At 36.3% G+C, this 12,599-nt stretch overlaps 1 protein-coding gene across 12 annotated transcripts in view; it reads left to right on the top strand.

Moving 5' to 3' along the window:
* Positions 1-12,599, top strand: part of OSBPL9 (oxysterol binding protein like 9) — a 175,305-nt gene that overhangs the window by 148,504 nt on the left and 14,202 nt on the right. For all 12 annotated transcript variants that reach the window (XR_011487874.1, XM_070468164.1, XM_070468163.1 and 9 more), the window contains 5 exons: positions 2,134-2,224; positions 3,529-3,633; positions 6,140-6,299; positions 11,427-11,539; positions 11,671-11,789. Coding sequence is in view for 11 of the 12 variants with exons in the window: in XM_070468164.1 (XP_070324265.1) it covers positions 2,134-2,224; positions 3,529-3,633; positions 6,140-6,299; positions 11,427-11,539; positions 11,671-11,789 (588 nt within the window). In the remaining variant the exon portion in view is untranslated. The remainder of the gene's footprint in view (positions 1-2,133; positions 2,225-3,528; positions 3,634-6,139; positions 6,300-11,426; positions 11,540-11,670; positions 11,790-12,599) is intronic.

The following is a 12,599-nucleotide window of genomic DNA, read 5'->3' as shown; positions in this document are numbered from 1 at the left end:
AGGGTTGTTGTAAGATAGTATGCACATAGTACTCAATAAATGTTAGCTATACATACATGTATGTATATATAATTAATATATTTTGTATTGTATTGCATGAACTTTTATTAATGTTAACAACAGATTAGGGCTCAGGATTGTCATTTGTTTGCACTTCTCACGCTCTTCACGTTCTTTTTTAAAGCAAAGCATAGAATGTTATTTGACATATTTTAGCCTGAAGTTGATTGATCGCAGATTGTTAGATATTTGTAGAATAGTTGTCTTTTCTGTTAACAACAGCAGCGAGAAATATTTGGTGCCTTCAACATACATCTTAAAAAGTCTACAAGTGTTCTGTGGGATTGACAAGCCTAATCTTAGGCTTTTGAAAAACAGAAGATTGCATTCAAAAGATAGAATTCTGGTCCATTTTTCCAAAGTTATTTTATTTCTTAGTGTCTTTATAAATTTTACTTACATTAATGTAATAGGTGGGAATAAGGAGGCAGGATGTTCTTGTCCCTGTGGCTCAAAGTATTAGAAGTGGGATTTTACCTTTGTTAAAGCACCTGGGTCCCTTTAGAGAAAAATTACTATTTAAAAATAAGAACTATGTTCTAAGAACAGCTCCAGGATTGTTGAGACACTTGTTTAGTTATTATGGCCCAGCCTAGTATCTGAAAATAGAATCCTAAAGTAGTAACCAGAAAGCCTTTAGAGACCATAGCATCCATTTCTTCATTTTATACACTGGGAAAGTAAGGCCCACAGCAGATTAGACTTGCCAGGTCACTGGTAGAGCAAGGATTCTAGGAATTAAAGTTCTAAGTCTCTGTTTCCGTGCTTTTCCTAATGCTTTGGAACCTTCCCCACTTCACTTTACTGAGTTTTTAAATTATTAATTATCATTTTCAGAGTTTCTTCTCTGTGTCCTTTATATCCTTGGCCTAGAATATTTATGGTAGATTGAGTGCTGTGACAGAATTCTTGTGTTTAAATTACTTAATTTAAGAGATCTGATTTAGTGATTTTTCTGTATGCAGAGAGGGGTTTAAGAAAAAAATTAACTCAGGTATTAAATAAGAATGCTATAAGAAACTTTCCCATTATCTCAATTTCCATTGTTAGGTGCTTTTAAATTTTCACAAATGCTTTTGAAGCTCATTCATCAGTAAAATACATCTTTTCTAATTCTATTTTAGTATTTTCTGTTAAAAGCTCTACCTAATAAATTTGAAGTTTAGTTTTCCAGATCAAAGAAAGCTGAAGAACTTTTTATTTCTTGGGTTTTATCTAATGTAGTCTACATTAATGTAGTCTTCTTCTGGATTTAAACTTTTTTTTTTTTGATTTAAACTTTACTTTGGCAAAGACCTTGATTTAAAATCTCCCCCTCCTCCAAATAAAAAAAAAATCAGGAAGCTGTGAAGTCTTGTTTTTAAAATACCATTATGCTGGCAAAATAGTTTCTTGGCTTGGAGTCAGAAAACGTAGGCTTTTTTTTTTTTTTTCTCTCTCTCTCTCTCAAATGTAACTACATGTTTGAGTTTTTTTTTTTTCCTTCTAAATCCTCAAGAAAAAAAAAAGCTTTCTTCCCCCCAGCAACCAGTTAGGAGCTGCGTTTCTCTGCCTTTAGTGACTGCAGAGCTCGACGCCTGCACGGTGCGGTACACGTTGACAACAGTGGCAGTCGTCTGGGTGTGAAGATAGGATGATAGTGGTGCAGGTATTTTAGCTCGTCATAGGTACAGTGCTCATTAATACCAAAGTAAGAGCATTCTCCCTGCTTTGAAATTTGTTGAATTAAAAATTTGAGAAGCACTGAATTGAATTGAGAATTTATTGTTTTGGCTTCCTGAAACCATTCTACAGCTCTTTCCATGTGTTTTCGTTTGGCTTCACCTTTCTATGTGACAGATTCATTCATTTTTCCTTTTTATTACGCTTTTTGAGAAAATTTTTTTATAAGAAACTCTTAAGCTGCTGTAAAGTAAAGTTGTTTTATTTCCTCGTTGAAATTTGACCAACATGTCGGCATAGCTGCTCCCAGGACTTTGCTGTCAGAAATGTGGGCATTTCGTACATTTGGGAGGGTCAACACCAGAAGGGTAATTACAATAAAAATAACTATGCCGTGCTTCTTTACCTCAGAGTACTATTAATCCTGTGGATGCAATATATCAACCTAGTCCCTTGGAACCTGTGGTCAACACAATGCCTTCCCAGACTGTCTTACCTCCAGGTATAGTATAATATTTGGAAAAATGTTTCACAGATTCATTAATGACAAAAACCTTTTTTTTTAAATGGCAGTTTTTATCTTGAAGAACTCATTTTTTTTTTTGTAATAAAGTAAAAGGAATTTCACACACAAATACAGCCAAAAATGAACTTGAAAAAAATGATACTATTTTTGGGATTGGAGGTTTTTAAATACAATTCAAAAGCTTTTGGTTTTCAAAGTGAGATGGAAGACAAACATGATTACTTGGATTAGCTGATAGGACTGAATCCCATGACCCAGGATTCATGGCTACCAAGGAAAACATAATATACCTTGATCTACTTGAAGGTAACCCAGAAATGTTCTATTTTTGTGTATTCTTTATAAATCTGAATTATACAAGTGATTTCTTTATGGTGGACTTCAGGATAATGAGAAAGTGAGGAATGAGATTTTTGATGCCTACTGATTAGTTATACATGTGTATTTTTAAGGATAGAATAATAAAATTTTTTTTTTTAACTGGCAAAGGAGGGCTTAGGTCCAACACCCACTGATTCCTTTTACTTTTTTGTGGCATCCAACATTTCAGTTGTTGGGTGAAATGTTCTCATTGGTGATGAAGTTAACAGAAATTTTACTGGGGAAAAAAAAAAACTTTTTAAAATTACTTACAAGTATGTGAGGTCTTTTTAGGAATTTTTTCTCCTTAGGAGAAAATTAGGAGCATAATATCTCATGAGACTAAAGAGGAAGTACCGTGCCGCATTTTAGATTTTACATGTGGTTTAATCCTCGGGTGCATGCTCTGTGCATGTTAAGTTGCTCAGTTGTGTCCAGCTCTTTGCAACCTATAGACCAGGCTCCTCTGTCTTTGGGATTCTCCAGACAAGAATGCCGGAGTGGGTTTCTATGCCCTCCATCAGAGGATCTTCCCAACCCGGGGATCAAACCCGAATTTCTTAGGTCTGATGCATTGGCAAGCAGATTCCTTACCTCTGAGCCACCTGGGAAGCCCATTCTTGGGGAGGAAACAGTTTATCATCAGAAGCATTTGCTGGTTGTACAGAGCAATTGTACTAAGATATTGGCCTATCTTGACTAGTCTTTGATATCCCACCTAGTGTCTCAGAACTTGGTAGCCTACCATCATTGAGTTTAAAGAGGATAGGGCATTGGAAAGGAGTAGCAGCATGAAAGGTGACTTACTGGAATACAGTCTCAAAAGTTACTCATCTTTAAGATTTTAAATTCCACAGAGTTGTAGTTAAAAGTTGTGTTTGGCTTTTTCTCTCACTTATTTCACATCTTAAATCTCCTAGAACCTACTCAGTTGTGTAAGTCAGAGCAGCGTCCATCCTCTCTACCAGTTGGACCTGTATTAACAACCTTGGGACATCATCAGACTCCAACACCAAATAGTACAGGTACAGATTTGTGTGATTCCTTTACTTCTCATAACTGCCCATTAACATTTGAGATTTGTGTCTGATTACTGATGGGAAAACATTGAAGAAAGGTGGTATATTTTGTGTTGGCGATACCTTAGTTTTACCATTATAGTTCCATCCATGAAGTGGTTAGCTTTGTGATTGAACCAGAAATTTAATAATAATTATAATTTTTATGAAATAAATTATTGCAGAATTTTGTGTATTTGTTGTGATTTATTTTGAAGATATGTATTGACTTTTTTAAAAAAAAATTGCTCAGGTTAGATTTATATACTTTCTTATTGTAAAGGAATCAAATAATACAGAAGTATGAGAACAAAAGCTGTAAATCTTCTTTACTGTTTGTTGTTTGCATACATGTATGTACATGTCTACCTGTATTGCATACTTCTATTACTGTTTTTGTTCTAACCTAAATGAGATCATATGGTTCTGTGACTTTCTCAATTTTCATTTAACCGAGAACCATTTAGAGAACTTTCTATGTTTATACACTTAGGTCTACAACATACTTTTTACAGCTGCTCAGGGAGCTATTACCTGTTTTCCTGCTGATGGACATTTATGTTAATTGCAGTATTTTCCTATTATAAGCAGTATTTCAGGGAATACTCTTGAACAGCAACTTGGGCACATAATGTATTTTTATGGATAGATTTATCGGTCACATTTTTCACCAATTTTATAAGCAAAAAAAGGATACTTGATTTTAATTTGCATTTTCTTAATTTGTTTAGATTCCTGGTTTTTTTATTTTTCTCTGATTCACAAGGATGCTATCAATGTTAGTATAGATTTATTCCTTATTTTAAAACTAATCAGGTTGATGTTGAGTTACCAGTTGAACCAAACTCAAGGGAGCACTTGGTTTTTGTTCCTATTCCACCTGGAGGCCAAAATCAAAACCACATGAAGGACATGGGAGATGAGCCCCTGCTATTGCTCCACAGATTCTTTCCTGGGTGGGGCTTTCCTGTGTAATAATGAAAAGCTACCCTGTGATTTTTAGCCCAATATGAAATTTGAATTAGTAAAAATGCAGATGCTGTTACTTTGGATTTTTAATATTTAACAGCCTGAACCATATGTCTTAATTTTGGAAAAAAGCAAGCAACAAGAAGAGCTCTCTTATTTGAAACTGTAAAGTGATGATAAGCAATTTGAATAATAAAGTTGAAATGTTTGGCTGACTTTTTTCTGTATATCATTACACTTTGCCATTTTAAAAATGGTATCTGTGTTTCTTTTTTTATAAGGAGGGATTATGTTAGAATTTTGAAACAGCCAAAATATATCCATTTGGAAATATAAAATTACTAGTCAGTTACAAACTTTGAAAAAGTTCGCATTTTTTATGTACATGAAGTTTAGAGTCATTAATTAGTTGTAAATAATGATAAATAATTTAGGATAAATTATTCCAGGAGGCATTATAAAAATATAACATTTTAGAGTAGGTGGATTTAAAGAAATCTTTTGTGGTTTATATCTTGTTTGATTTTTCAACCTAAATTCTTCATCTTTCTTTCCTTTATCTCTGTCACTAAAACATAAAAAAAGAAAACAATTTTTTCTGTCATAAGGAAAACTCAATTCTTTGGATTGCAGTTCCCATTCTAACTCATTTTCTTCTTGAATACATTTTCAGTTTTGTGTGGTTGCCGGGACTATTTGCATATTACTTAATCATTTGTAATTCCTGGTCTCTTTCTTCCTTTCTCTGTCATTTTTTTCCCCCTTATTTCAATAAGGGAAAATTTATTTCCCATCTTATTGCTGATATGGAGCAGGATAGGTGGGTGGGAAGAAGATTTTTAAAGTCATTTGCTAAGATGAACTATCTCTGGCGTTCCCACAATAAGCTTTGCCTATTTAGGCAGCAAACTTTCTGTGTTTATGTTTTAAAAATATCTTTGTGAACATGGTAACTGAGTGCGGCAGGTGGATGTGCTCTCTCATAACTGTTGAAGCATAGACCATGGAATGGGCAAAAAATCCATGGGTGGCTCTGGATTCATTTTTATTGCTGCTGTTCTTGTTTCTTCTAGAAGTGTGGCATTGGCTTTTAGATTGTCAGCAGTGAATTTACTCTCCACCAGACATCGGTAGCAGTTTGGCACAAATTCCCTGAGAATCCTTAGATGCTCAACAAATACTTTTTAAATTGCTCTCAATATTTCACTGTTCTGTTTGATACTTTTATCGTTATTTTTTATTACTCGACAATGAACCCCAGATGATTATCAAAGAGACATAGCATTTTTTCATTTATTTAGAAGGCTGTGTCCCATTCTGTAATGTGATTTGCCTTTTTCTTTGTCTAGTTTAAATGTTGATTTTCTTTACAAATAGTCTAGGGACTTCTGCCAACTTAACTCTTTTCTTGATTTTAATAGGTCTGCTTTGACCCCATCTTTCTAATTTCTTCCTTTCTGTTACCAACATTGTCTCTTAATTTAAAACTCTTTTAACTTTCTAGGCAGTGGCCACTCACCACCTAGTAGCAGTCTGACTTCTCCAAGCCATGTCAACTTGTCTCCAAACACAGTCCCAGAGTTCTCTTACTCTAGCAGTGAAGATGAATTCTATGATGCAGATGAATTTCATCAGAGTGGCTCATCACCAAAGCGCTTAATAGAGTAAGTAGGTGAACTAACTATTGAAATGAGTCTCCTGATTTTTAAAAATGTGATTTGATTTTGAAACTGGTGTTAATGACAAGCTCCTTTAAAAATTATTATTTGGAAAAAATGAAAAAGCTTATTTTCATTTGACTTATTGAGTCAAGGCTAGTTCTGTGAGAATGTTCATTTTACTCCTGATTTAATTTAAATGGAATAAGTTAGCATCAGTTGTGGTAACATGCCAGGATTGGGGCTTTATTTCTATAGAACCAGCATTAGGAGAGGATCAAATGAAAGTGAGGATGCTAGGGATTATTCCTATAAGAGGAGGTTACTATTACTTGTTTTGTATTAGAGTGGAGGTATTCAGGTACCTATAAGTAAGGCTCTGTACTAGCCTGGTAGAAGAATGATGTGTTTAGAACTTTGGACCCAATGGACTATAGCCTGCCAGGCTCCTCTGTCCATGGAATTCTCCAGGCAAGAATACTGGAGCAGGTTGCCACGTCCTCCTCCACAGGCTCTTTCAGACCTAGGAATCAAACCCATGTCTCTTGTGTCTCCTACATTGGCAGGCGGATTCTTTATCACTGGCGCCTCCTTATACAGAAATGAAACAAGAGCCAGTCCTTGCCCTCAGGAACTTACAGTCTTTTGTGGGGAAAACAGACTTTTATAATTCAGTGTGAAATATGCTTTGTAAGAATAAGCCCAGGAAGAATTGGGAGCATTTTGAAGTCCTGAGAAGTCAAGAAAGGATTCACAGGATAGAGGGAATGTGATCCTAAGATGAGATGTGGATGAGAGAGAAGGGTCATGGGGGTGAGAAGAGGAGGAGGAAATGGAAAATGTTCTTCTCATGGAGATGGAACCCTAATAAGAAAAGCCTGGGGGCAGCAGGGGCTTGGTTTTGAGAAGCTATAAGCTAGTGAGCGTGACTGAGTGTGGTTATAAATTGTGGGAAGTGGTTAAGAAGATACAGGATACAGGAGAGGTTGACAAGGGCCAAGTTATGAAGGAGTCCTTTTAGCCTTTTATGAATTTTGAACATTTTCTCTCAGGTGATGGCAGCTGCTGGTCAGGTCTGTCTTTTAGAAAAATAGATAGGAAAAATATGCCTAAATTGTACAGAATTGAGTACAGTGGGAATGCATTATGTGTAGGAAGACCAGCCAAAACTGGGTAGGAAATTGAGGAATGTTGATAACCTGAGCTAAGGTCATAGCATACGAATGGAGGGAAGCATGTGGACTCCAGAGATACAGAGTAGGCAGATTTTGGCAGATAGTGATGGTAGATTTTCTTTTATTAGGAGATATTTGACCTATTTTACACTGTCAGGTCAAAGCTAGGTATGTTCCATTGTACAGAAAAGGTCTTTTCTTTACACATAAAGTCACTTACATAATAAAGTGAAAGTCACTCAGTTGTGTCCGACTCTTTGTGACCCCATGGACTATACAATCTGTGGAATTCTCCAGGCCAGAATACTGGAGTGGGTAGCCTTTCCCTTCTCCAGGGGATCTTCCCAACCCAGAGACTGAACCCAGGTCTCCCGCACTGCAGGCGGATTCTTTACCAGCTGAGCCACAAGGGAAGCCCAAGAATACTGGAGTGGGTAGCCTATCCCTTCACCAGCGGATCTTCCCGATCCAGGAATCGAACCGAGGTCTCCTGCAATGCAGGCAGATTCTTTACCAATTGAGATATCAGAGAAGCCCACTTACATGATAGCCAGTCAGCAAAGTCCTTTTTATCCCTGCTGGTATATAGGTTTCTGTGGTTAGACCTTGGATTCTGGAATCTTAGAAAGAAATAATAGGTTCTAAATCTGTTTTGCTTTAAAAGTGTGTGATCTTGGTCAAGTTACTTAACCTGTGTAATCCTCAGTTTCCTTGTTGGTAAAATGAGGATGATAATAGTTTCAACTTCAAGGAGTCGTTGTGAACATGTAGATGACAATAATGTCAATCAAGTGCTTACCGTAATGTCTGGCATTACGGTAAGTAATGCAGTAAGTAATGCAGTAAGTAATACGGTAAGTATGCAGTAAGCGATAGCTGTTACAGAAAGCAAATTAACATTTATTTGCTTTAATGTTCCTATATTTGTTGTAGATGTAACTGGCTTACTTTTTGTTGGGTATTTTTTTCCATATGTAATTGTACCATAACTGTTCAGAATCTCAAAATATATAAGGAAAATGACTATATTAATTCAGGAAGTTTTGTTACATAGTAGATCAAATTCAACATTTGAATGTGAGAAATGTAAAATATATTCCATTAGGTGAATACATACTGTTACTACCGTGAGAGGAAGAGAGATTTGAGCCCACAGTTCAAGAAGACTAGTTCAGCAGAAAGAGTTTGGTTTAGCATGTTGGTTTCTTAATGTTTGTATGTGGGGCAGTAAACTATTACAAGACCATTATTAACAGTTTGCCAATCAATAGAAATTTTACTTTCATTTTGAAAAATAATTTTTATAATAGGTTAAAAGAAAACAGGCATTTGGGAGAAAATTTCAAAATAAAGATTATTATTGATTTTTGAAGTGTTAAGTCATTGTTTGCTTAAACAGAGTTAAAGACAGTCTACTTCATGGGACATTAGCTATTATTTGAAACATAGTACAAATTGAGTATCAGAATGAATCATCTATCCTCTAGAAACCTAACTATATTTGTTAAAAGCTTGATGATGATATGGTTAGCCTCCTTACTACATCACTGATAGTCAGTCTCTGGCCCCAGTTTTAGGGGTACTCCTTAAATTTTAAATGCTTGCTTACCTGTTGTACCTGTAATAGACATGTCTACAAAGTTACCTGCAGGCTCATAGGCATTTCTTTTTTCTCCTTAGAAACTTCCTTCTCTGTGCTCTCCCAGTATCCACCCCATAACAAACATATGGTCTGTGAACCTTCATGCTTCCTTATATGCCTTAATCTAGATTCCAAAACTAGTAGGAACTATAGGTATTTTATTTGGCCAGCACAGTGTTTGTTGACTTTTTTTTTTTTTAATGGGAGTTTAAATCCCTTCCAATTGACTATGCTGGCTCCAGCTCTCCATTGTCTTATGGAATGGGGAGTGCTCAGTCGTGTCTGACTCATTGAGACCCCATGGACTATACCCCGCGAGGTTCCTCTGTCAAATTTTCAGTCAAGAATACTGGAGTGTGTTGTCATTTCCTCCTCCAGGGGATCTTCCCAACCCAGGGATCGAATCTGGTCTCCTGCATTGCAGGCAGATTCTTTTACTGCTGAGCCACCTGGGAAGCCCACCTGACCCTATTCACATATCTAGGCTTCCCTCGGTCAGCAGTAAAGAATCTGCCGGCAATTCAGGAGACTACCTTCAATGTAGGAGACACTGGTTCGATCCCTAGGTCGGAAAGATACCCTTGAGAAGGAAATGGCAGCCCACTCCAGTATGCTTACCAGGGAAATCCCACGGACAGAGGAGCGTGGCAGGCTACAGTCCGTGGGGTCGCAAGAGTCAGACTCAACTTGGCAATTACACCTCCATCACCACCATTCTCATATTGATGCTGCCTGTTGTCTGTAGGCATTGAGCTTGTGTGCCACCTGCTGGTCATCAGCTGCTACCACTAGTTTTCTAGTCTTGAGTCAAGTTTCTATCTACAGTATCTCTCCCTGAAGGAAGAGAATTTGAAAGCTTAAGTCCTTCCACCGTTCAGTTTCTAAAGACCTGTCATAATGATAACTTCTCTGTGAACTAATGTTCTAACATAGGCAGAGCACAGAAGATTTTTAGGGTAATGAAACTATGCTCTGCAATACTACAATGATGGACACTTATCAACATCCATTTGTCAAAATCCTTAGAATATACAAGACCAAGCGTGAACCCTACTGTAAACTATGGACTTTCAGTGATAATGCCATGTCATGTCAGTTCATCAGTTGCTACAAATGTACTACCGCTCTGGTGCAGGATGTTGATGGTGGGGAAGTTGTGCGTATGGGAATTCTGTACTTTCTGCTCAGTTTTGCTCTGAACCTAAAATTGCTCTTTAAAAATATCACGCTTATCATTAAATAAGAAATCAAGGGAGGGAGGATCGGGATGGGGAATACATGTAAATCCATGGCTGATTCATGTCAATGTATGGCAAAAACCACTACAATATTATAAAGTAATTAGTCTCCAACTAATAAAAATAAATGGAAAAAAAAGAAATCAAAAGAAAGTAATCAGGGCAAACTATGTTGTTGTTGTTGTTGTTGTAAACTATGTTTAAATTAGAATATATAATGTGTTTTGCTGTCAGAGGAAATGATATCCTACTTCAGTATTCTTGCCTCGGAAACCCCATGGCCAGAGTGGCTGGTGGGCTGTAGTCTGTGGGGTCACAGAAGAGTCGAGCACAACTTGGCAACTAAAGAACAGTGGCGTTTGCATCTATAAATTTGCAATAAAAGACTTCAGTGTGTGTACCATTTATAAATAATGCCTGCAATGTGAGAAGTTTCCTTTCTGTTTTTATCCTTAATAAGTAAACTTTGATTACTTATTGCTTGGTAATAAGTTCTGGGTAGGTTATGATCAGAGCTATATAATAGAGGGCACTTTCTTTAGACCCTGTTAGTCAGCTCATAATACCACTTACCATAAATTTACTTGTAAAAGTTAATGTACTTTTAAATTTTTTTAATTTCAAATATGGTTTTTTATTGACTAGGAAAGATGTTATTACCTGTGTAGGCTTTTTCAAAGGTCTCAAAAATACAGACATCTTTCTGAGACTAATAGATATATCATTTTTGAGGTTCTGGAAATTGTTGCCAAGAATTACGACAGACTTAAATTTATGCAAAGAAACAAATTTGAAAAATGAATTCAAGTTTTAAACTTACATGAAGAGGCAAAATCTTACTAATTTTTCATGGCCTTTCAATATGTGAGCATACACCATGCAGAAAACATGAAGCTGATGGGGAGAGAATCAAGAATACATATATGTATATAACCAGCTAACTTTAAAGGTCTAGTTTGTTTCTGTCAGTTATCTGCATATACTGATTTTAAGTAGCTTTATAGGTTAATGTCTTACTGTGATTTTAAGTTGCTTCCTTAAAAAGCTTAAGAAGGTGATTGATTTTTTTTTTTTTTAGTTCCTCTGGATCTGCCTCAGTCTTGACACACAGCAGCTCGGGAAATAGTCTAAAGCGCCCAGATACCACGGAATCACTTAATTCTTCCATGTCCAATGGAACAAGCGATGCTGGTAAGCAGCCTTTGAGAGTTTTAACTTTTTTTCCTTAAAAATATTTGTTTGAAAAAAATTATTTATAATACTGGTACCAGCACAGATTGGCCCAGTGTAACACCAGTCTAAGAAGATTTGTTTTATTTTAGACCTTTTCGATTCACATGATGACAGAGATGACGAAGGGGAGGCAGGGTCGGTGGAAGAGCACAAGAGTGTTATCATGCATCTGTTGTCACAGGTTAGACTTGGAATGGATCTTACGAAGGTAAGAATCAAATTTGGTTTTGCTGTTAATCTTAATGTATATATGTAGATTCGCAGTGATTGTATGGTGAGTGTATCTGCACACGTAGTATAATGACATAATTTGTTTATACCTTTGTCTTTTTATATATGTACCTGAGTAAACTGAGAATTTTATAAATGGATGACATAAATAAAACTGGGGTAATTTCATAGGGATAGTATATATAGTTTATGATTTGGATTTTATTGGGAGAAAGCATGGAGTAGTATTGGGCTTGGTTAGTAGTTTGGACAAAATGCAAAGCAGTGTAGTATGCATAGAATCAGAATGAGCAGAGTTCTGATCTTGGGGTTAAAGGATCTGTGCTTACATCCTACTTCTGCTATTACCAAACTCTGTGACCTCGAGCAAGTTCCTTCCTCTATGACCTTTGGGCTTTGCATATGCAAAATGGATATTGGAACAGGTAATGAGTGGGAAATTGTATGATATACATTGAGCCATATACTTATTATGGTTCTGGATTTGAATTTGAATTTAAACTTGGCGCTCTAAACAGAATGCCTAATTGATACAGGAGACTGGTTTATAGGTCCCTGCCACTCTGCTAAAAGGCTTCTCCTTTGACCTAATTCTCAACATAGCACTGCAGAGTTGGTGGTGGGTGTTAACTCCACTTTATAGATGAGGAAATTAAAGCTCACAGAGACTAAGTAAGTCCTTTGGCTAAGTCCTTCCTATTAAGTGGCAGAACTAAGATTCTAATCTGGTCGTAGATTTCAAAATCTATAAACTAAACCATATTACTTTCTAGTAAGTGGTGTATAA

Source organism: Odocoileus virginianus, chromosome 5, assembly GCF_023699985.2.
Source record: "Odocoileus virginianus isolate 20LAN1187 ecotype Illinois chromosome 5, Ovbor_1.2, whole genome shotgun sequence".
Classification (NCBI taxonomy): domain Eukaryota; kingdom Metazoa; phylum Chordata; class Mammalia; order Artiodactyla; family Cervidae; genus Odocoileus; species Odocoileus virginianus.
The sequence above is the reverse complement of the archived record's forward strand: the minus strand, read 5'-3'. Positions and strand labels throughout refer to the sequence as shown.